At 43.7% G+C, this 23,370-nt stretch overlaps 1 protein-coding gene across 2 annotated transcripts in view; it reads right to left on the reverse strand.

Annotated features, from left to right (window-relative positions):
* The window catches only part of KIAA1549 (KIAA1549 ortholog), a 142,506-nt gene that overhangs the window by 47,448 nt on the left and 71,688 nt on the right, over positions 1–23,370 (reverse strand). For both annotated transcript variants that reach the window (XM_037991147.2, XM_037991146.2), the window contains exons 7-10: positions 21,381–21,440; positions 19,997–20,145; positions 15,276–15,453; positions 10,677–10,861 (exon numbers count right to left, since the gene is read on the reverse strand). In XM_037991147.2, coding sequence (XP_037847075.2) covers positions 10,677–10,861; positions 15,276–15,453; positions 19,997–20,145; positions 21,381–21,440 — 572 coding nt within the window. The remainder of the gene's footprint in view (positions 1–10,676; positions 10,862–15,275; positions 15,454–19,996; positions 20,146–21,380; positions 21,441–23,370) is intronic.

Here is a 23,370-nt window from a genome sequence, read left to right on the forward strand (position 1 = left end):
GCCTCCCAAGCAGCTGGGATTATGGGTGCACGCCACCACGCCGGGGTAATTTTTTGGTATTTTTAGTAGAGATGGGGTCTCACTATGTTGCCCAGGCAAACTCCTGGTCTCCAGCGATCCACCCACCTTGGATGCCCGAAGTGCCAGGATTACAGGCATGAACCACAGTGCACTTGGAAAGACTCTCCAAAGTATGCAGAAATGTGGACAATAACAGTATTTCTGATGACATGAAAAGTGCCACACAGTTTCCTTAATTCAAGTTTGCAAAGCACAGGGAAATAAACTGCATAGCAATGGTCGTCCCAAGGGGTCTCCTCCATGGAATGCCAAAAGCAAACCGAAGCCGTCCCTCCTGGCCAGGCATATTCTACATCCACACGGTGACACTCTAAACACTTATGTGGTCTTCATCCCCGTTTCCTGGCGTACACCTCCTAAAATACGTGGAGTCTCCAGAGGATGTCTTTTTGCAGGCTAGTGAGTTGACTGACAGCAGCCCCGAGGTAGCTGCGGGATGGGGGCTGCTCACCACAGAGCCCCAGGCATGACGCAAGGGTCAGGGCATTCAGTCCCACCCCCCAACCTTCAGGGAGGGGAGAGGGGCTGAAGGTTACGTTGATCACCAATAGCCAATGGTTTAACCAAACAGGCCTATGTAAAGCAGCCTCCAGAAAAAACCAAAAGGGCAGGGCCCAGGGAGCTTCTGGAAAGCTGAACGCTGTGGAGGTTCCTGGAGGGTAGCACCCCCATGCAGGGCAGAGAAGCTCTGCACCCCTAAGTCCCCCCATACCTCAGCCTATGCACCTCTTCATCTGTGCACTTGCGCTTTGTAATATCTGCAAACCAAGAATAAAATCCGAAGCCCCAAACCTACTGAACAGGCCCCCTCTTGGCCAAAGGGACTTCAGAGAAACCTGAAAAACTGAATTATTGGCCGTAGCAGGAAGGGAGGTGGGACATGCGTCATGACAGCCCCTCCCTTTTAGAGTTTAGGCAAAACTGAACAGCATTAATATTAAAACAGAGAGTATAAGCCTGACAGAACAGATTCTTTGGGTAATAAGATACCAAATTATAAACAAGACTTAAAGCCATGCAAAGGAGTGTTAAGTCACACCCTACAAACAAAAAAATTTGTTTAAATTTTTTTTTTTTAAATTAACCCGGTATAATGTGGCTTACTTTCTAACCTGACTCTGGTATAGCATCACATGACAGACAGCAGACCCCTTATCTTAAGCATTCCTTTGAAGTGACTTTCAGTCTTTAGACAAAACTTAACTCTCTCAACCAATTGCCAACTAAAGAATCCTAAAACACACCTATGACTTGTAAGCCCCCTCACTTCAAGATATTCTGCCTTTTCAGGTTGAGCTTCTATGTACTGGTTTATTTCTTTTCCTGTAACTCCTGTCTCCTTATAATGTTGATGTGGAGGGCCGGGCATGGTGGTTCACGCCTGTAATCCCAACACTTTGGGAGGCCGAAACGGGTGGATCATCTAAGGTCAAAAGTTCGAGACCAGCCTGACCAACGTGGAGAAACCCCATCTCTAATAAAAATACAAAATTAGCCGGGCATGGTGGCACATGCCTGTAATCCCAGCTACTTGGGAGGCAGAGGCAGGAGAATCGCTTGAACCCAGGAGGCGGAGGTTGTGGTGAGCTGATATCGCACCATTGCACTCCAGCCTGGGGGACAAGAGCAAAACTCTGTCTCAAAAAGAAAAAAAAAACATATATATGTGGAGTCCTGATAAGTAACAATGACGAAGGGGTCCCAGGTAGGGGCTCATCACAGACAACCTGATGGCATGACATCCTGTTCCCAAACACCTCATTCTGCTCATAGCCCCAGCAGCATGACCCGTAAAACTTCTTTCCTGCCCCATCTCTTGCCCGATAGCCCCTTCTCTGCTGTACTGGCCACTGCACCCTTGCAACATTATCTTCATACTTTCTCTAATAAGTCTGCCTTTCGTTACCTGCGGCTGTCTTGGTAAATTCCTTTACCACCCACAATGACGGCCCCAGCCAGACGCAATGGTAACAGTACCAACCCAAATTGTAATCTGACTACCTTGGGCCATTTACTCACAGCTTCTTGGGTTTGTGCTTTCTCAGGCTATGGTCACTCATACTGGCACAGAAGAAACCTCTTTAAGGTATTTTACAGAGTTTGGTTTTTCTGTTAACATATCCTTTGTGATAAACTGGTAAACGTGTGTGTTTCTCCAAGTCCTGTGAACTGCTCTAGCAAATTAATCAAACCCAAAAAGTGATGGTGGGAACCCCAACTTCATTGAAGCCAGTTGGTCAGAAGTTCCGGAGACCTACACTTGTGACTGGTGCAGGTGGAGGAGGACAGTCTTGGGGACTGAGCCCTCCACCTGTAGGATCTGAGGCTACCTCCCAGCGGACAGTGTCGGAAATGAATTCAAGGACACCCAGCTGATAAGTGCTGCTTGGTGTGTGAGGAAAGCCTCCACAAATTTAGTCACAGAAGTCTCCTGTGTTGACTGTTGTTGTGTGGTGTGAGAGCAGAGGAGAAACATAATTTCAGTTTTTCCCCTCACATGCACACACCCCTACAGAGTCCTGTCAGTCAAAAGACAAAGGCCAAACACATCTAAGGAGTGATTTTAGACAATATATTTAGCATAGACACAAAAGGCTTTGTTGTCTTTGTGCTAACTTTATGCACAAATGAGTAACAACATCAGTGGCTTAGGTTTGTGACCTAAGGTCTTTTTTTTTTTCATTTGATGTGGTCTCGCTCTGTCACCCAGGTTGGAGTGCAATAGCACAGTCTCAGCTCACTACAGCCTCAATCTCCCAAGCCCAAGCGACCCTCCCACCTGAGCCTCCCAAGGAGCTGGGACCACAGATGTGTGCCACCACGTCTGGCAAATTTAAAAAAATTTTTTTGTAGAGACAGGATCTTGCTACATTGCCCAGCTGGTCTTGAACTTCAGGGCTCAAGCAATCCTCCTGCCTTGGCCTCCCAAAGCGCTGGGATTATAGACGTGAGCCACTGAGACCAGCCTTAAGGTCTTTTTTAAGCTAAAATTATCGGGTCAATAGAAGGAATGTCATCTGCAACAATGATTTATGCCAGCAGAGGGGGACAAAACTTACAGTAAATACAGTTTACAAAAAGGAAACAAAAGGCAAAAGCTGACTTCCTGTTTTCCAATTAATGAGCTCCTGTTACAGGAGTACACCACTCCCCCACTTCAGCAGTTCATGAGCCCAAGAACACTGTTTTGCAAATGACAGACCCAAACCTGCTGCTCCATTGCATGCCCCATTTATCATTTATTTAAATAAATTTATTTATGACAATTTTTTTTTTTTGAGATGGAGTCTCACTCTGTCGCCCAGGCTAGAATGCAACGGTACGATGTTGGCTTACTGCAACCTCCACCTCCTGGGTTCAAGCGATTCTCCTGCCTCAGCCTCCCAATTAGCTGGGACTGCAGATGTACCACTACGTCTGGCTAACTTTTATGTTTTGTTTCGTTTTTCTAATTACAGATGGGGTTTCACCATGTTGGCCAGGCTGGTCTTGAACACCTTATCTTAGGTGATCCGCCTGCTTCAGCCTCCCAAAGTGCTGGCATTACAGGCATGAGCCACTGTGCCCGGCCTATTTATTATTAAACATTTATTTAAATTAAATTTATTAAGTACTTGTGTAACTTAGTTACATTAATTAAATATTTATTTACCTAAAATAAATTCATCATTAGATATTTCTTTAAATACATGTATTAAAAACGTATTTAAATAAAATACGTTTATTTTCTCATCTGTGACCCACGGACTAGCACCCTGAGTTTCAACTGGTCTACCCAAACCCCGGGGGGCAGACACACAGTTTTCTAGGAGTAGGCAGCCCTTTTACAGGGATCATTCCAGATGCACACCTCTGTACAAGCCCTCCCCACACGAGTGATCTTCCTGAGAGCTGTCCAGCATGTGCCTGTGGTCCGGGCAGCATGTTGGCTCCCCGTCACACCTTCCCTTTCCCAAGTCCTACTTTACAGGAGAGAGGCCCTGTCATCCATGCAGCAGCTTCCTGCAGTGCTCTGCCCAGAGATGTAGAAACCTCGGGAACATCAGATAAAATCACAATTCAAAACGCCAGTCTTGGTCAATCAAGGCACGATAAACTTGCAGTATGGCTTGCTTTCTCTCTTAAAGAAATGAGAGAGAAATATAGCCAAGAAACAGGACAATTGGTTCCATGGTGGGAAAATGTGAACTTAGATGTGAACTGTAGAGGAGGTGGCAGCAGCAGCAGCAGCTGTGAGGGTTTTATTTCACAGCTTCCCCTCTGCCATCTCCCAGCCATTGAAGAACAGTTCACTCCCGCAGAAGAATCCAAGAACAGGGAAGAGGACGGCAGTGAGAAATGCCAAGGGCACTGTCTGATTTCATCCGGGGGACAAACTCATGACAGGGCTCTGTGCTTTATCTATGTGACAACTGCAATGTTCAAGATCCATTCAGCAGTGTGTGGGAAACCCAAGGGGCCACAAAGCACATGCTGTCCGCGAGCTCACCATCCTCAGGAACCAAAGCCTGGCAAGTACACTCGTCCACGGGGACTCGGCTGGGGTCTTAACAACATATTTTGGATTAAAAGGAAAAAGGGGTGAAAAGGTCCATGTTTACTTCTGAAAGATCAAAATTACAACTTCAAAAGAACAAATAAGGGAGAGCTGAGTTAATACTGTATACTGTCCTGCACACTTACTCACATTTGCAGGATATTTTCATTAACTTCTTTCAAATGATTGATTACTGGATACTGCACATCTGCGTCCAGATTGCTTGAATGCAAGTCACTTGTTCACTGGTCCATGACCCCCTTCTCTGTTGGTTTATCTGTTGTCCCTGTGTACTTAATGGATTTAGATTAACTACACAGCAACATGTTTAGATTCTACCATAATGCACTTAACAGCAATCATTTATGTGTCTTTTCTAAACCCCACACTTACTAGTCGAATATTTTTTTCTTTTGTTGTAAATTTCCACAAAGATTCAACTGCTCTCTTAAAAGCAAATCACTGATGTATGTATGGGTAGATGAAAAATTCGGCAGGCTAAGAGGTAACCCTCCTGCACATTAAAGAACCCGTTCCGTGTGATTAAGATGATTCCTTTCTCAGACTTTGACATGAGGTCCTAATTTATGAAATACGTAATTATAAATATTATTTTCATCTTGAAATGAAATATTAATCCATCTATATAATTCTCAAATGTCCATCTGTCAAGCCTTTTTCAGATGTCTGAGAAAATTGAAATTTGATGCCACTTATTCACAGCTGATGACAAAAATCCTAACAGGAGCAATTTCCAATTGTATGGGGTTGCTTTTACCCCAGCAGCACCTCATTAACATACAAGGTGCCTCTAAGTGAAAGAAAACAGATACAGTAAGAGTCATTTAATCAATCATCACCTCCATCATTTAATAAACCTTGCTGAAATCCTTTTTGGTATACTTCCCAGTAAGAAAGTGAATGCCTCTAATGACTGGGCAACTGTTTTGTTTTGTTCTTAACAGGTTAGGTGGTTTGCTTTACCAAAACTGGAAAAGGAGCTACAGATGGCCTCCCCCAAGCAGAGGTCTCCTAAGTGAATAACGTGAAAATACAAACAGTATTGCCTCTATAGGGCGGTGTATGTAGCCCAAGCCTAGGCACCTAAATGTCTTCCCTCACGTACTCTCAGGTCCCATATAGGAAAGACACATGATAGTATTAATGAAAATGCTTCCTAAATGCCAATGTACCCTACAAATGATGCTGACAGCATTATGATTTCTGTTGATTGATGAAACATCGAGCAGCTAATATACAGCTAAGAATTCTAAGGCACCAATAGAGTAGTAAATAAGAATTTGGATACAATATTTTGTTAAGTTAACAAGAAGATGTGACACAGGGTCCCTCAAGAAATGTCTGATGGCCAAATGAATTTCAGAATGGTCAACTGAAGTACCAAACTTACTGGTTTTTATGGGTAACCAAGGAAAAGGCACCTGTCATAAACGAAATATACAAGTCCTGTTGGCTTACTGTTGATTCTGACCAACATCTTTAAATACATCCCTCCATCAGATCCTTGCATTCTTACAAGCTGAGTGAGTCATCACCTTCTATACCAATAGAAATTTGGCAACCAATCTGTGCAGATTAGCACAAAACAAAAGCCATCCACACATAGAAGGAAAACCTAGAGGGAACACTGCCCCTCCTCCCTTAGATAATTACCTCCTTTTGTCTCATCCCTACTTGCCAGATCACTTTTTCTAGTTTTCCCCCTTCTTTTAAAATAGAATCTAGAGTTCAGTCTGGCTGGTATACAATGTCTCCAGCTCCCTCCCGCCTGCAGCATAGGTTTAATCAGTATTTTATAAAAGAAGAGTCAAGATTAATTATAGTGTTCAATATTCATATTAGGACCGGGTTATTTCTGAAGAAGGATGGCTCTTTTGTTCTCTCTCTTTAATATATCACAGAGGGAACAGGCCAGAGTGTCTGTGCCCCACCGGAATACGTCACCAATAAGCCGAGGAGACGGACTAGTGGGCAGGTCAGCCAAGGAACGAGAGAGACGCCTGACGAATGTGAACGCATGGGCCATAAATACAATACAGCCCAGGTGGCACAGGACGCAGTGAAGCCCGCAGTATTCGGGTTAGCCTGAGCCCCTGGGAAGGAGCAGTTGAGATGACAATAGAAACAGGGAGCAAATCCCAAAAGTGTCTGAATAAAAATTTGCCATCTTATAGAGAGTGCCTTTGTAAGCATTTATTACCTGATTGATGTCATTTGCGAAAAGTCACCACAACCGCTATGCTGTTTCCATTTAGGAGGTGAAGACAAGGCCAAGTTATTCCCATCTGTTTGTCTTCAGTATAGCCCCACACAGGGGCTCCTGTAACCCTGTGGTCCTGGAGTTTGGGAGAGCAGGGCTCCCAGATTCTCCCACCCACAGGCGACACCTGGCACGGTCGGCCAGCTGTGGGTGAACTGAGACCACCTACACGTTAGGTGTGACAGGGGATCTTTGCAGAGAATCAAACAGCAACCGTAGGGAATGAGCTGACCTTGGCTGAGATGGAACGAAATGCTCACAGAGCCTCTTTTCAATCCACTGTCCACACTGCCTCCCAGAGGGATCGTTCCAAAAGCAAATGTGTTCAAGCTGCTCTCCCTGCTGCAAACCTTTCAATGGTTGCCCACTGCTTACAGCGTAATTTGCAATCCCTTCTATGTCCTGAAACCCCCCCCAGGGCCTGGCTCTCTGCCACCTGAGTTTCGGCTGTGCCCTTTTTTATGACCTTTGCTCCAGCTTCCTGAGCGGCCTGCCGCTCCCCCGCTGGGCCCACCTTCATCTCCTCCATCATGAAGCTTCAGCCCTGGTGTCACCTCCTCAAAGAAGGTGGAGGTACCCCACCACTGCGAGTGGGGTGCCCCCCTCCTCTGTGTTCTCCAGACATCCTTATACTCCTGGATGACTGCTTTTGGATGGCTCGTCCTTCTCCCTTGCTAAAGCCCTGGAATGCAGAGATTACGTGCTGTTTGTATTGGTAACTGAGCTGGATCTAGTGTGGCTCAGAGCAAATGCTCAGTGTTTGGTGAGTGACACCCAGTGCCTGAGGCAGCTCCAGCCGGTTGCCCAAAGTGCTGCCCTTTAGAAGCAACCAAGGGTTGTCAGGAGCTCTGGTCTGACACCAGTAACGAGGTGTGGACTATCCCCCATCAGAAGGAATAAGTTTCCATGAGGCCAGTGGCATCCAGCCAATGCCATTCATGATGAAGAGGATCCAGGCTGGAGTTTTTTAGGCAATAGTAACAAATGATGACTTTAGTCTATAGGTAGAGAATACAGATAAAAGAAAGCTACATAGGGTTTTTTTCTCACTGAAAAGAAGCAAAGGCCATGCCTCAAAACAAGACAGAATGGCCTCTCCCTCCTATCATATTTCAAAATTAATCTACTCCCAGACAATCTGAAGAGGTTTCCTTCTCGTTACAAGGGGAAGGGGGGGTGTGGATTTTAGGTCAGCAGATTTATTGTTTCCAGATGTTTGCAGCTCTGGGATTTGCTGAAGGATTTCAGAGAGTAGTGCTGAGGCGCATCAGGAGGTGGGGAGAGCAGAACGGAGAGAGAGGCAACAGCCACATGAGCAGGAGACAGAGCTCTTGAAGCCACAGGGGAGGGTGGCATCTCTGCGGATTACCCTGAGGACAAGGTGAGAGGCCCTTTGCTATGGCCACATGACCTTAAAAGAAACATGTGTGAAGTAAAGACATTTGCTTTTAAACTAAATGAAGAGCATCATTTTCCCATTTTAAACACACGACAAAATCCATAGGGTGGGTTCCTATGCCAGCAAAACAAGACTGAGCTTCTGCAACACTGGCAAGGCTTTGCCCTCCTAACAGTATCAGAAGACAGTCATTCTTTCGGAGAATCCTCCCTGCAGGACCTTTTCTGTAAATCTGTTGTCAAAATGTATGGGCAGATCTTTGCAGCCCTAGAGGAAAAAGAGCAGCTCTAAGGGCTGGAAGTTCCATCTGAAACTCTGTCCACTTGATTTACAGCCACATCTGGGACATGAAAATGTTTAGGAACTAAAAGTGAGAGAAGGAGAAAGCTTGGGGAATATTCCGTTTTGACCCCAAGAGATGCTGTCCTCTGATAGTTTACTGAAGTAATAGATAATAGATGGAATTCCATGGCAGTGTATACATAGGAAATATGGCCCATAAAAGACTTAAATACATAACCATCTACACTAGTTAACTCCCTCTGTAACAACATTCTTCACCAGAACAAAAACATTTCCAAACCTATTGTTGATCTTATTACAATGAAATTCACACTATGGATCATTTATTATACCCAGCACGTTTTTTTCCAGGTTTCCCCATGCCATTCACCAGTATAACAAGAACAACAAAAGAACCTTAGCAGACTATGTAAATAATAAACAAAGATAGGTAACAAACATAATATTAATGTATAAGATGCTTTTAATGTACTTGATAGCCATAAGCTTGCAATTTAATAAAGATTTTGCATTTTTTGGTTAATTCATATGAAATAAGAAATTTTCTTTACTTTTACAAAAGTAAAATAAATTTTAAAGTAATGCATATTTTTTTTCCATTCAACAGGTCTAGGTTTGTAATATGCAGAATTTTTCATACCAAGACAACCAAAATAAAGTTTAAAAATAAATAGGGCAATCTTTTATTCTTTGTTTTTTGACTTTTGCTTGTTTTTATCTAGCTTTTAAAGCAGAATGAGTCCTCCAAATCTGGGAGACCCACAGAGAGTGTGTGTTAATCCAGTAGACTGTTAATAACAGTGGACTGACTACCACTCCCTTGGTAAACACATTGACAGATACTTATGCTGTGCTAGGGAGCTCTGCCTCTCCTGGCATGTTTTTGCTCACACCAGGTAAGCTCAATGTTGACCAAAAGTCCATTTCTTTGGCTCTGAAACCTGACAGGACCCTTGAATACTATGGAAACTGTTGAAACATACGTGGAAAAAGAAAATTGCTATTTCTATAAAAACTTACGTTGAATGCTTTGGAAAGACATAGGAAAGACAGGTTACTTAAAAATTCTGCTGTCAAATTAGGTGTAGGTGAATTAAGTCAAAAGTCTGCAAAGTTAGGGGATAGGGAGTGGAGGGAGGTATTAAAAAAAATTGAGAGAACTTTGCATTCAGGTAGCGTTGCTCTTCTCTAAAGAAACCCAAACTGGAACCTGAAACGGGCACATTATGGGTGTTGTTTAAGAAAGACCATACGCGATTCCTCTCAGTAGACCAACACTCAAAACAAAACAAGACTTGGGATATGTTGAAGGACTGACAAATAAATATCCATTCATATATTTTAAGTTAAAATGTTCAAGGTATGAATTGTTCATTTTTAATGATCAAGGTGGATAAGTGGACTTCCAAATATGGTGAACAGAAAATAAAGCAGCTGACCAATGGAGTTATACATGAAACAGATCAACAGATCTGAGAAAGTCTGCCTTGGCTCCTATCCTCTGAAAATGTCCAGGGGTAAAATAAATCAGAATTTGTCCTGGTGCAGTGGCTCATGCCTGTAATATCAGCACTGTGGGAGGCAAAGACAGGCAATCTCTTGAGGCTAGGAGTTCAAGACCAGCCAGGCCAATATGGCAAAACCCTGTCTCTAATAAAAATACAAAAATTAGCCAGGTATGATGGCACATGCCTGTAATCTCAGCTATTCGGAGACTGAGGCAGGAGAATCGCTTGAACCCAGGAGGTGGAGGCTGCAGTGAGCCGAGCTCGCACCACTGCACTCTAGCCTGGGTGACAGAGCTAGACTCTGTCTCAAGAAATATAAAATAAAATCACAGTAGAACCCAGAGCGCACGTCATGGCTAAGCTTTTATACAGCTTCACATTCTTGGACTGTATTTACTACCACAGAAGGAGGGTTTCAGGAAGCAGAAACAAAGGCAAAGGGATGCCACTACTAAAGCCAGAAGATTTCCATAAGAGCCCTCCCTCTTTCCCATCTTTCAATATCAAGAGCCCAAACTCATCCTATCCCTGCTTATGAGAACACTGGGGGAAGAGGCTGCCCTTTACCTTCTGACGCTGCTGAATGTTGGCCACAGTGTCAGGCTGAAAGTCCAGCTTGTCCGTGCGGCAGAGTTTCCAGTAGAGGATGACAACAATCACCATCACCACCAGCACCGGGATGACCACACCAACAATGACCCACAAGTTGTTGCTCTGGGATTCCGGAGACGGCCTCTTCACCCTGTCCACAGCTGCAGACAAGGAAGAAAGGTCTTTCAATAATTCCTTCTTCACTCATTTACTAGATTGCACGTATCTTCTACAAGAAACTCAGAAGTCCGTGACATTTCAGCTCAAGATAGCTGGTTCCAGGTTATAATCTCCAGATGACAGGAAATGTGACCAGCAGAGAAACACAACATACAACATTACATCTAGAACACATCAGGGATCACAACGACATATGGATATATCCAAAGGTACATGGCTGAATTAATGGCAAAGGTCAATGAATTCCAGTTCTCCGGATTTCCAGTTTATTCTACTAGCTCACCCCTAACTTTTCACTGCAGGATCTTTACATAGCAAAACTGGTTCTGTACAACTTTACACAGGCAGTTCTCTTCAAAGGCGGACAGAAAAAACAGCTGTGTCTCCAGAACACAGTCCTGCCCGCTGCATCAAGTACCGCAGGACTCACAACCTTCCAGATCACATAAAGCACATGCATCTCAACCAGGAGTTTCCGGAAGAAAACCCTTCACCTCTTTCTCCCTTCCTCACTACTCCAAGTTTCTTGTGTTCACAAATGTTTATTAAGTATGCTGGACACAGTTTGAAAGCTGGGACTCAATAATGAATAAGTGAAGTCCCTTGAGGTGCTTAGGTCCTAGTGGGGGAAAGGAAAAACGATCAGGTAAATGAATCACTGAATAATTTCATATTGCACTAGTGCCATACACAAAGCAAAACAGAGTAAGGAGATAGGACATGCGCACCAATGCAACTGGTCGCTTCCCCTTCAGCAATGAAAACCGACAGAGATGCTGATGTTCATAGCAGCGCTATTCACGATAGCCTAAAAGATGAAAAGAACCCAAATGCCCATCCACAGAGGAATGAATGAACAAAATGTGGTATAGCCATACAATGGTGTATCATTCAGCTTTAAAAGGGAAAGAAATTCTATACATGCTGCTACACAGACAAACCTTGAAAACATCATGATAATGGAACAAGCCAGTCACGAAAGGACAAACAACATATGATTCTACCTATATGAGGTACCTAGAAAAAAACTCATAGAAAGCTTCTGCTTGGAATGATGAAGAAATTCCGGAAATGCATAGTGGTGATGGTTACACAGCCTTGTGAATGTACTGAATGCCACTGAGGTATACACTTAAAGGGGTTAAATTGGTACATTTCTTGATGTATATTTTACCACAATAAAAAAAGAAGGGACATGATCCTTATATTTTCCGAAATGAAGCTTCACTGTGTTAATTTGGAAACTGAAGTCCTAATAAGTGTCCCATAGGCACTGCCTTCACTGCCCCACCTGTGGCTCTCCCTAAACCTTTGAAACATGACTCATTGAAACGACATTATTTAAGCTACCAGTTGAGGCGTTATTTAAGCTACCAGTTGCCAACTTTTACAGGAAGCAAATCTTACTCATTTTGGATCCACCACTCCCCAGCCTGCTGCTACACCCACCCCACCCGCCTCTACTCCTCACGGCCTAGGACAGTTGCACTTTAACTCTTCGGCCACTTAATGTCCATCACTAGCTCTTTGCTTTGCACATGGTGCCTTATTGCTCATTTAAAATGCTTCCTGTTGCATAAATGGATCTTCTGTGAAGTGCTACACTTCTGCACTCATTCATCCGGTCTCGACGCCAAATCTTGTCTTTTCAAAAACGTCTTAGTTGTCATGGGCAGGGACTAAGTCTTATGCTCCTTTCATATCCTGTGATGGTTAACACCTGCTATGGGATCAAAAGGTATCTGCTCAAAGACGTAATAACACAAAGGGTTCTTGGTGCTGGTTTAACTTTGGGTTTAGACACCTGAGGGAGTGACGAGGGAGGGAGCAGGCATTCTAAATCAAATGCACCAGGGAGAAAAGCACAGATCAGAGCAGAGGCTGCATGGGATGTGGTAAAAAGCAACAAAGTGTGAAAAACTTGTGTTTTTTAATTTGGGCTGAATATAGTGAATATATGTAGCTCATTTTGCACAAAAGCAACAGACAATATAGAAGTAGGGACAGAATCAAACTGAGAAGCTGAGACAACTGGACACTCTTCTTAGTTCTTTTGTGGGTGTGGTTGGTTGTTTGCTTTTCTTTTTGAGATAGGGTCTCACTCAATCCCTCAGGCTAGAATGTGGTGGCACAATCAAGCCCATGTGCAGCCTCCTGGGCTCAGGTGATCCTCCTGCCGCAGGCCCCCAAGTAACTGGGACCAAAGGCACACCCTACCGTGCCCAGCTAGTTTATTATTATTATTATTTGTAGAGATAGGGGCTTGCTATGCTTCCCAGGCTGGTCTTGAACTCTTGGGCTCAAACGATCCTCCTGCCTCTATCTCCCAAAGTGCTGAGATTACAGGCATGAGCCACCACACTTGCCCTCTTCTGACGCTAACCTAGGAAAACCCTGATGAGGCAGAGGTTGATCAAACTGGGCCCTGACACCAGTGTCCTGGGGCTGCCTTTGGGCTATCCCTGGTGTTGACTGAGGCTTCCTTCAGTCACCAGCCTGGCGATCCCAGGATCTTTACCCATGTGGTTTTCGATACAAAACTGAGGAAAAGAGGTGCAAGATCAGGTGTGAAAGGTGCCCGTATCCTATTGTAATTAACTGTTTAAAATGTCAAGCACTTGGCTGGAGTAGCGCACGTGTCCTACAATCAGGAATAGTATATATGAAGAAACGTAACGAAGTGCTTTTGTTAGTTTGTGCTCACTGCTTTGGAGGAGAACACATCAATATATGATCATATCTCACATACGCAAACACAAACTGCCAATGGGTATTTGCTTAAACTCTCCCATCATCTTCCATAAAACAGAGAAATTATGCCCATCAGCTCTCATCTCAGTTGGTCTCCAGGGACAAGTACAGATTTCACTAGAACCTTCTACTATCAAGGATAATTTTAAAGCTATCATTTTTTTAAAAATTGTCTTTATCTCCTACATGTTCTCCGTATAGATTTTTCTGTATTCTCTGATGTCGAATTCCCTCTAAATGTTTACCTCTCCTTTTATTGCTGGAAGCAAGTTTTACCATTGTCTTACCAAGACTGCTTGCAGGATCATAAAGGAAAAATATCGACATTAAAAGAGGAGTCTGGGCCAGGCGTGGTGGCTCATGGCTGTAATCCCAACATCTTGGGAGGTCAAGGTGGGAGGATCACTTGAGCTAGGGGTTCAAGACCAACCTGGGCAACATGACAAGACCCTGTCTCCACAGATAATAAGAAAAAAATAGCCGGGCGTAGTGGTGGTGACTGTGGTCCTAGCTACTCAAGAGGCTGAGGCAAGAGGATCACCTGAGCCCTGGAGTTTGAGGCTGCAGTGAGCCATGATCAAGCCACTGCACTCCAGCCTGGGTGACAGAGCAAGACCCTTTCTCCAAAAAAGAAGAATCTGATTCATATCCTAAAGGACTATTTAGAAAAATAGTCTTCCATGTGCCTCCTTTTTGTTCATTTCTAAATACTCAAAATCTGTGAGGTGGGGCTGGGCGTGGTGGCTCATCCCTGTAATAATCCCAGCGCTTTGGGAGGCCAAGGCGGGCGGATCACAAGGTCAAGAGATCGAGACCATCCTGACCAACATGCTGAAACCCCGTCTCTACTAATAATACAAAAATTAGCTGGGCGCGGTGGTGCGGTCCTGTAGTCCCAGCTACTCGGGAGGCTGAGGCAGGAGAATCACTTGAATCCGGGAGGCAGAGGTTTCAGTGAGCCAAGATCACACCACTGCACTCCAGCCTGGCGACAGTGAGACTCCATTTCAAAAAAAAAAAAAAAAAAAATGTAAGGTGGAAAGGAAATTACTTACAGCAGCCAGGGCCAGGCAAGCAGGAGTGAAACCTTCCAACAATAATAAAGAAACATCAGAATACCTCTGTCTACACTGTGGAGTGGTGTGAGGATAGGTGGGAGAGAAACAGGACTGAAAAGGGGAAGGATCAAGGACTTCTTTGTGTTAAAAGACCCTGAAGGAAGCCAATAAATTCAGGGTGCACCTCCCAACTTCCTGCATGACTCACTGTCCCCGCCAATGTTCAAAATATGACATAGAAGATTTTGGAATAAATACAGAGCAAACACACTATTTTGCCTCAGACAAAATTTATAAAAAAAGCAGCAGCACAGGAATGAGGGACAGATATTAAAGTTGATGTACTATAAATCACTCTAACACCCCACCTACAAAATGCTAGGTACAAAAAACAGCAGTGGAGGCTAAACCTACAAGCAATTGAAATCCAAATAAAGAAGGTCTTGGTGAATGAATTTTAACAACTGGCACTTCACCATCAGGGTTATACACACATCGGAATGCTTTTACATTCAGAGCTCACTGTCAGAATGAGCCTGGCTTTGGAGCCCAGCACAGCCCAGATGACAACACCTCAGGCACTTACGCTGGGCAATGGCACCTTGAATTCGGTAACCCAAGATAATGGCTGCTCTCTGGAGGTCCATCTTGTTAATCAGGTCCGAAGACTTGACTGCACTGAGTCTTTCTCCATCTTGATCCTCCACAAAGTAGATGAGCTGTACAGGATTGTCATCTCCCTCCAGCCTTGACACATTTACCACCTGAAAGAGCAGAAACCATTCACATTGCAGAAGCTCGTGTTTCTGGATGCCCTCTCTCGGGTTGCTGAATCCTGATTGTATCACTCAGGATTTATTCCAACCCTCATAATAAGCTCCGTAAGCCATTCATGGGCCCAGAATCACCATGGTGCTCTCTGTTGATGAGAAGAGGGACAATGGAGAGTTCCTTTGTGTGGAGTAACACGTCGCTTCATCTTGCTCTACATCTTTTCTGGGGCAAAGGGGCAGGGAGGATGCACAGAACCAGGGCTGGCGAGTCCAGGTGGTCTAGAATCATCCCCACAATCTCTGACGTGCTGACCACGTCATAAGAGAGCATCATCCGCTCAACATTAACTCTAGGATTAGGTACATCCCTGGTTCTCTGAAACTATTAATGGTTCTACCCAATCCTTTCTTCAGCCCATTGGTATTTCCTCCTCATTCTTCTAGGGCAGGGCTTCTCAACCTCAGCTCTACTGACAATCCCTTGACATGGGGTGCATTGTAGATGGTTAGCAGTATCCCTGCCCTCTACCCATGAGGTGCCCCCACCCTGCACCACCCAAGGTACAACCAAAAACATCTCCAGACACTGCCAGATCCACCCTGGAGGACAAAATCACCCCCACTCACCACTGCTCTATGGACAATAAACCTCATAAATTCATAATCTTGTGGGTCAAATAATACTTTGATTCATCCCAAAACTTCTCTCTCTGGTGTTAAAAGGCAGTGTTTTTATACCCTTATTTCAAAATCTAGCACACTTGACATATCACACCTTTTCATTTCACTCTATTTCTCTTAATAATATGCAACAATTTTATTGCCCCTTTAGACTCCAGCAAAACTCTGAACTTCGTCCTGAGAAAAGGATCAGCGATGGCTCCGAGCTCCTTATTTTATACATGCCATTTAAATTGCTGGTCTCTACATCTGCCATTGGCAACATGCAGCTGCTACTTCTCTGTCCACACGTATGGATTTGTAACACCGCCCTGTGCTCTGGACACAGCTGCTGGACTCCTCCTTCACCATGGGAAACTTCCGGCAGATCAGCAATTTCATGATTTCACTGCGAACTCCTTCTTCCAGATCGTGTCTAAAGATCCTTAACAACACACGTCCAAACCCTCTTCCCTCAACAATCTGTTCTTTAAGCTTCATCCTGAGAAGGACTCATTGTCCTGCCCTCTGATTGCTATTTCAAAGCCAGTCTCCTGACCGCTTGTTCCCCAACCACCTACTCCCTCCCTGACAATGGTGCTGCGATGATTAATTTTTCATTAGCTTCTAGAATGGAATGCTATCCAAGGACTACTGAAAAGGAAGTAGATTATATCCACCTGACTCTCTACCCATGTACCTCTTTACTCCATTTTAAAAGTTCTAATAAATTTAAAGAATATAGTTTCTTCTTCTAGAAATCACAGTCTCCAAAATCCAGTGATATCCACCTTGATTAAAGATTCTACAAGTCTATCTAGCGCTCTGGTTTGGATGTCGGAGCCCCTCCAACTCTCATGTTGAATTGTGATCCCCGATGTTGGTGATAGGGCCTAATGGGAGGTATCTGAGTCATGGAGGCAGATCCCTCATGAATAGCTTGGTGCTGTCCTCGAGGTAATGAGTTCTTGCTCTACTAGTTCCTGAGAGAGCTGGTGTTAGAAAGGGCCTGGCACCTCCCTCCCCTCTCTCTCCCTTCCTCTCTCACCATGTGATTTCAACACTGGCTTCCCTTCGCCTTCCAGCAAGAGGGGAAGCAGCCTGAGACCCTCACCGTGACACCAGCACCATGCTTTTTGTACAGTGTGAAGAACCATGAGCCAAATAAACTTCTTTTCTTTACAAATCCAGCCTCAGGTATTCCTTTATGGCAATATCAATGGACTAAGACATCCAGGTGGAAAGTAAGCCAGGAAAATCTAATCCCAGCATCTTTTCTAGACTACTGCCTATCAGATTCCTATCTGGAACCCTTATAACCATGGTATTAAGGAGTCATCATCACTTTGGTTAACATTTTCAATTTCAAAATTTATCTTCTGAGTAAAATCACCTTTCTCTAGAAATTACATAGCTAACTAATGCTGAAAACCACATGCAAAAAAATGCATACAGAATAAAATGAAAATCAACTAAAATTCAACCAACCAAAGAAAATCACTGTAAATATTTTAGCATTTTCGTTCTCCTCCTTCTCCATGAATTCTATATTAACATTTGGATTACATGGAATACATACTTTGGGGCATCTCTTCACTTGAGTTTTGTTTTTGTTTTTGTTTTTTGAGACAGAGTCTCACTCTGTCACTGAGGCTGGAGTGCACTGGTGTGATCTTAGCTCACTGCAACCTCCGCCTCCCACGTTCAAGTGATTCTCATGCCTCAGCCTCCTGAATAGCTGGGATTACAGGCACACGCCATCATGTTTGGAAAACTTTTGTATTTTTAGTATAAATGAGGTTTCACCACGTTGGCCAGGCTGTCTCGATCTCCTGGCCTCAAGTGATCCACCCGCCTTGGCGTCCCAAAGTGCTGGGATTACTGTGAGCCACTGCACCCAGCTCACTTGAGCATTTTTCTATATCACTCACTAATTTTTTTTAAATGACTGCATAAAATTCCAACACATAAAGATTTACTACAATTTTATTCACCCATTCGTTAATTGCTGGACATCTAGGTTGTTTCAACATTTTCAATTTACGAATTAAGTTTTGATGAACAGCTGTGTAACACTGTACACAAATCCTTATCTATATCTTCATGTTTGGTCACTCTGAGGGGGAAGAGAAGCAGAACATGGCTTATCAGCAATCTATCAGATGGCACATTGGCCTGTATGTGCCACTTTCACAAACCTGCATGCCTGCTAAGGAGGATTGCATGTCAAATTCAGCCCCATATTATACACTTTCATGGTGTCCTGTAACTGTTTCACAGGCAGAAGTTAACTCACACTTAGACCTTGGGCTCTGTGAAGCCAGGGATTGTTGAATAAGGCAAAGCTTTTATAATGCATTCTCATTTTTATTCTTTGTTGATACTTACTTAATGATTACTCTGAATCGTGATTAGTTCTTAAATTTCTCTGCAACTTACTGCATCTGGCAAAGCAACTATTTTAGTAACCTAAGGACTGCATTTGTGGGAGGGGGACAAAGAGTAATGATGAGAGGGACACATTGGTAAGAGGGCTAGAGGATGACGATGCAGTTCTAGGCAACACTTCCCCGCCCCCGCCCCCCCCCACCCACAGCCAATGTCATTTGCATCTTTTTCTCTAATGCCTCTAACCCACCCACCTCCCTACCCTGCCTGCCAGCCCACACCCCCTGCTTCAGAGTTCTACCCTGGTTTCCTGTTTCTGAAATGCCATAGCTCTAAATATACCATTTTCGTAGTTCAGCAAGTCAGCAGTTGTTAAGAAAAAAAATCCACATAATTCATATGGAGATGGAAATTAATGACAGCTCCCACCTCCAACTTTCTGTGAGTACGGGCATTTTTAAATGGGTCATGTTTCAATTCAAACAAATCTGTCTTTTGTAACCTGTTTGCCAGTTTACCAAGTAAAGAAGATTTAGGGTAATAAGAGACAACCAGGTGTCTCTGGTGGCGGGCACCTGTAGTACCAGCTACTTAGGAGGCTGGGGCGAAAGAATCACTTGAACCCAGGAGGTGGAGGTTGTAGTGAGTTGAGATCATGCCACTGCACTCCAGCCTGGGCGACAGAGCGAGACTCTGTCTTAAGTAAAAAAAAGAAAGAAAGAAAGAAAAAAGCTCAAGTGAAGAGAGGCTACAAAAGGATGTAGACAGTGTCATCCAAATGTTAACAGAGAATTCATGGGGAAAAAAGAATGGAAGGAAATACGCTGAAATGTTTAGGGATTTTCTTTGTTTGGTTGAATTTTAGGTGATTTTCACTTTATTCTTTACACATTTTTTTACACGTGTTTTTCAAAATTTCTCTAATTAGCTATGTAGTTTCTGGAGAGATGTGATTTTGCTCAGAAAATAAATTTAAAACTGAAATTGAAAATGTTAACCAGAGTGATGACTCCATAACACCATGGAAGCAGAGAAGATGAAATGCTCAAGCAGAGGGCAGCACAGCTCCCTCCATCTGATCTCCTGTGGTCTCTTCCAGTTGAATGATTTATCACTACAATGCTATCAATAATACTGACCATTCTATCAAACAGGCTACACTTTTGTTAATTAAAAACTACTATTTAATAAACGAGGTCCTGTGATGATATGGCAACCCAGTAAGACAATTCTGCTCTGCTCTGCAAGGTCTATTGTTACACTACTACTTACTAAGGGCTTGGTAAATATTTGTCTAGACTCCAGTTGAACTGAAATGCTGCCAGATTCAGTGTCTACCCAATATAGCGATCAGTGGAAATCAGAATCTTCTCATGGCACTTCCCATTTGCATAAAAATACAGGGTTTTAGATGGAGTGTGCACTCACACACAAGCGCTGTCTCTCTCCCTCTCTCTCCCTCCCCTCCTCCTTTGATGTGGAGTACCTGCACCACGCTGTTCCCTGCAGCTACAGTGGCCCTTCTCCACATCCGCCTTCTGGTGGAAACCTCACTGAGCAGCTGGGCCAGCTTGCGTTCCATCTCGGCTTGAAACACTTCATTCTGGAGTTGCTTCTCCACGACGCCCAAGAGAACTACATTTAAATGAAAACATACGTGGCACCCAAGACAAGTCAGCAGTAAAAAAAACGAGGTGTGTGTGTACGTGTGCATATGTATTTGAAATTAATGCAAGATTGCCATAAAATGCCAATCCCTAGACAGGAGACATCAAAAGGAGAAAAAGTGATCATGAACGGGGAGAGTCCAGGAAATGCAGCCCATGAGTCTTATCTAAGCTCCAAACTCTCAGTGTTACCCAGACTGGTGGCCAGAAGTCCCAGGAACTTGGCACGGTAGGAGCTTTGGCATGAAGGGTGCCTACACAAGATCAAACATTTTGTCTGCACTTATCTCAACACTTCTGGAATTGGTGTGAGTTCACTGTCTTGCCTTGAGACTTGGACTCACAAACTAACTTGAAAAAAGGAAGCCTGCCCATCTTTAGTTATCTACTTCAGACAAGATGATCTCAACAGACAATCGCTTGCCAGTGTGGTCTGGGAGGAAGGAGCATGTGCTTTTCAACCAGAACTGGTTTAAGTTTTCTTTGAGATACAACCATGGGCAAGTTAATTAATTGCTCTAGAAATTATCTGGAAAAGACCGCTGATGGCAGCATGCAAAGCGGTGGGGCCTTGACGTGGGATGCTGTGCGTTCAGCAAGGGGAACTTGCAAGGTGCAGGAACCTCGTGAATGGCAACTATCACTACTCCACATGCTCTCTCGTGCCCAGCTAGTTCCTGTGCTGCATGCATGCTGGATAGTTGGTGAGTACGTAACTACTGTTCAGACTTTTGTGCACTAGGTTAGAAAGCCTTTAACCGCAATGCCATACCTCTAAATATCTGACCCAGTCCCCTAAGACAAAAAAAAAAAAAAAAAAAAAGCTTCCTAGGTGCCAAGCCACCCTCCTTGTCCTTATTAAACTAAACAAATAACACTTTTAGAAAAGAAAATAAAAAGAGAGAGAGATCCTTGCTTCTGAACCTCACCCTGTTCTGGGTCAGAAGATTGTCAGTTCCTGTTAGACTCTGCCCTGAACTCGATGTATGAATTTTAAAGAAAGTCAGTTCTTTTTGTTCTATAACTCAGTGGGATACATTCCCACAGCCAAATTTGAATCCCTTTCTCATTCATTCTTTGCCAAGAATGTAAGGTACATTTTGCCCTAAATTTAGGAAACAGGAAAAGCAGCATCCTTCTCAATACGCCTGCATAAACTTCTTATCCTTACAGTTCCCAAAATATGACATAAGTTAAACATACCTGTTCGGACCCAGGAGGACTTCAGCAACTGAGATAAGTTGAGCTGTGGATACTGGAAGGCTACAAAAGGGAAAGAATTAGGGAAGAAGAAAAAACTCTGTAAAAAAAAAAAATGCCATGTTTACAACAAAGTCCCAACACATTGTCTTTACTATTTAGCTCTAAATACGAAAGAACAAAATGTCCAATTAGCATGAGGACATGGACAGTAGCAATTTCTGAACGCGTGAGTCTCAAGGAAAAAGAGAGAGACAAAAAGAAAGAAAAGAAGGGCCGGCTCCAACCATGTCACAGGACACTGCTTCACAGAGAGGTCACCAGCAAGTTCTCCTTTGAATGTCACTGTTCCACAGCAATGCATGTTCACACTGTGCACCTCAGAGCCCTGGCTTTCCCAGCAATGTCTCAGGGTAAAATGACCACATGCATTGACTTGTCCAGGGCCAGCCAGTGTGCCCCACCATCCGGCATCCTCATTTTAGCCATACATACACTGAGCACAACTGAAGGCGGCTCTTTGTAAATAACAGCTTCATCTCTGTCATCTTTCATATAGAATAACTTCTATAAAGTTATTCTTTTTAATTTAATTAACAATACACTAAAATAACATCACGAATCATGAGGCCATTTGGTTGTTTCATTTTGAAAAACAATTTGAATTTTTTTGGCCTGACTTCAACTCTGGAATCTACTATTTTTTTAAAATAAATGATGTTGGCCGGGCGCGGTGGCTCAAGCCTGTAATCCCAGCACTCTGGGAGGCCGAGGCGGGCGGATCACGAGGTCAGGAGATCGAGACCATCCTGGCTAACACGGTGAAACCCCGTCTCTACTAAAAAAATACAAAAAAAAAAACTAGCCAGGCGAGGTGGCGGGCGCCTGTCCCAGCTATTCGGGAGGCTGAGGCAGGAGAATGGCATAAACCCGGGAGGCGGAGCTTGCAGTGAGCTGAGATCCGGCCACTGCACTCTAGCCCGGGCGACAGAGCGAGACTCCGTCTCAAAAAAATAAATAAATAAATAAAATAAAATAAAATAAAATAAAATAAAATAAAATAAATGATATCTCCCCTTTCCCCCATTGCCTCCATTTGCATTATGAACCTAGTTGCTTCAGTCAGGAAGAAAGGTTTTGTGTTTTCGCTTATTGTTGTTATTTTAAAATTTACACAGTAAACGTCACTCTTTTCAGCATACGGTTTTATGGGTTTTGATAAATGCATATATATTCACATAATCATCACCACAATGAAGATACAGAACAGTTTCATCACCCCCAAAACACTGCCTTCTGCTACCCTTTTGTAGTCAAACTTTCCTGCGGCCCTTAAGCTTTGACAACCACAGACTCATGCTCCCTCCCTAAGTTATGCGTTTTCCAGAACTCATGTACTTTTTAATAGCACCCCTCTACTCTCCGAATAATAAAGCCAGGCACAGTGGGTGAGTAGGGCTCTGTAGACCCATCTGGCCTGAATCCAATTTTATCAGATTTATATTCTGGCACTCAATCAGATATTTCGTTTGAAAAAAGTGGTCCAGGTGAAAATACTCTGCATGATACTAAAACGGAGAAGCCATGCCATTTGCATGTCATTACACATTTGTTCAAACCCACAGAATGCACGACACCCAGGATGAACCTTAATGTGAACTATGGGCTATGGATGATGACGATGCGTCAATGCAGGTTGATCACTGTAGCAAATGGACCACTGTCCTGGGGGATGCTGACAATGGGGGAGGTTATGAATGTGCAGAAGTAGGAGGCATATGGGAAATCTCTGACCTTCCAATCATATCTGCCGTGAATCCAAAAACTTCACTAAAAAAATCAAGTCTTTAACTATTATTCTAAGTGAAGTAACTCAGGAATGGAAAACCAAACATCGTAGGTTCTCACTGATATGTGGGAGCTAAGCTATGAGGACACAAAGGCACAAGAATGATACAATGGACTTTGGAGACTTGGGAGAAACAGTGGGGGT

This window comes from Chlorocebus sabaeus, chromosome 21 (assembly GCF_047675955.1).
Source record: "Chlorocebus sabaeus isolate Y175 chromosome 21, mChlSab1.0.hap1, whole genome shotgun sequence".
Lineage (NCBI taxonomy): Eukaryota > Metazoa > Chordata > Mammalia > Primates > Cercopithecidae > Chlorocebus > Chlorocebus sabaeus.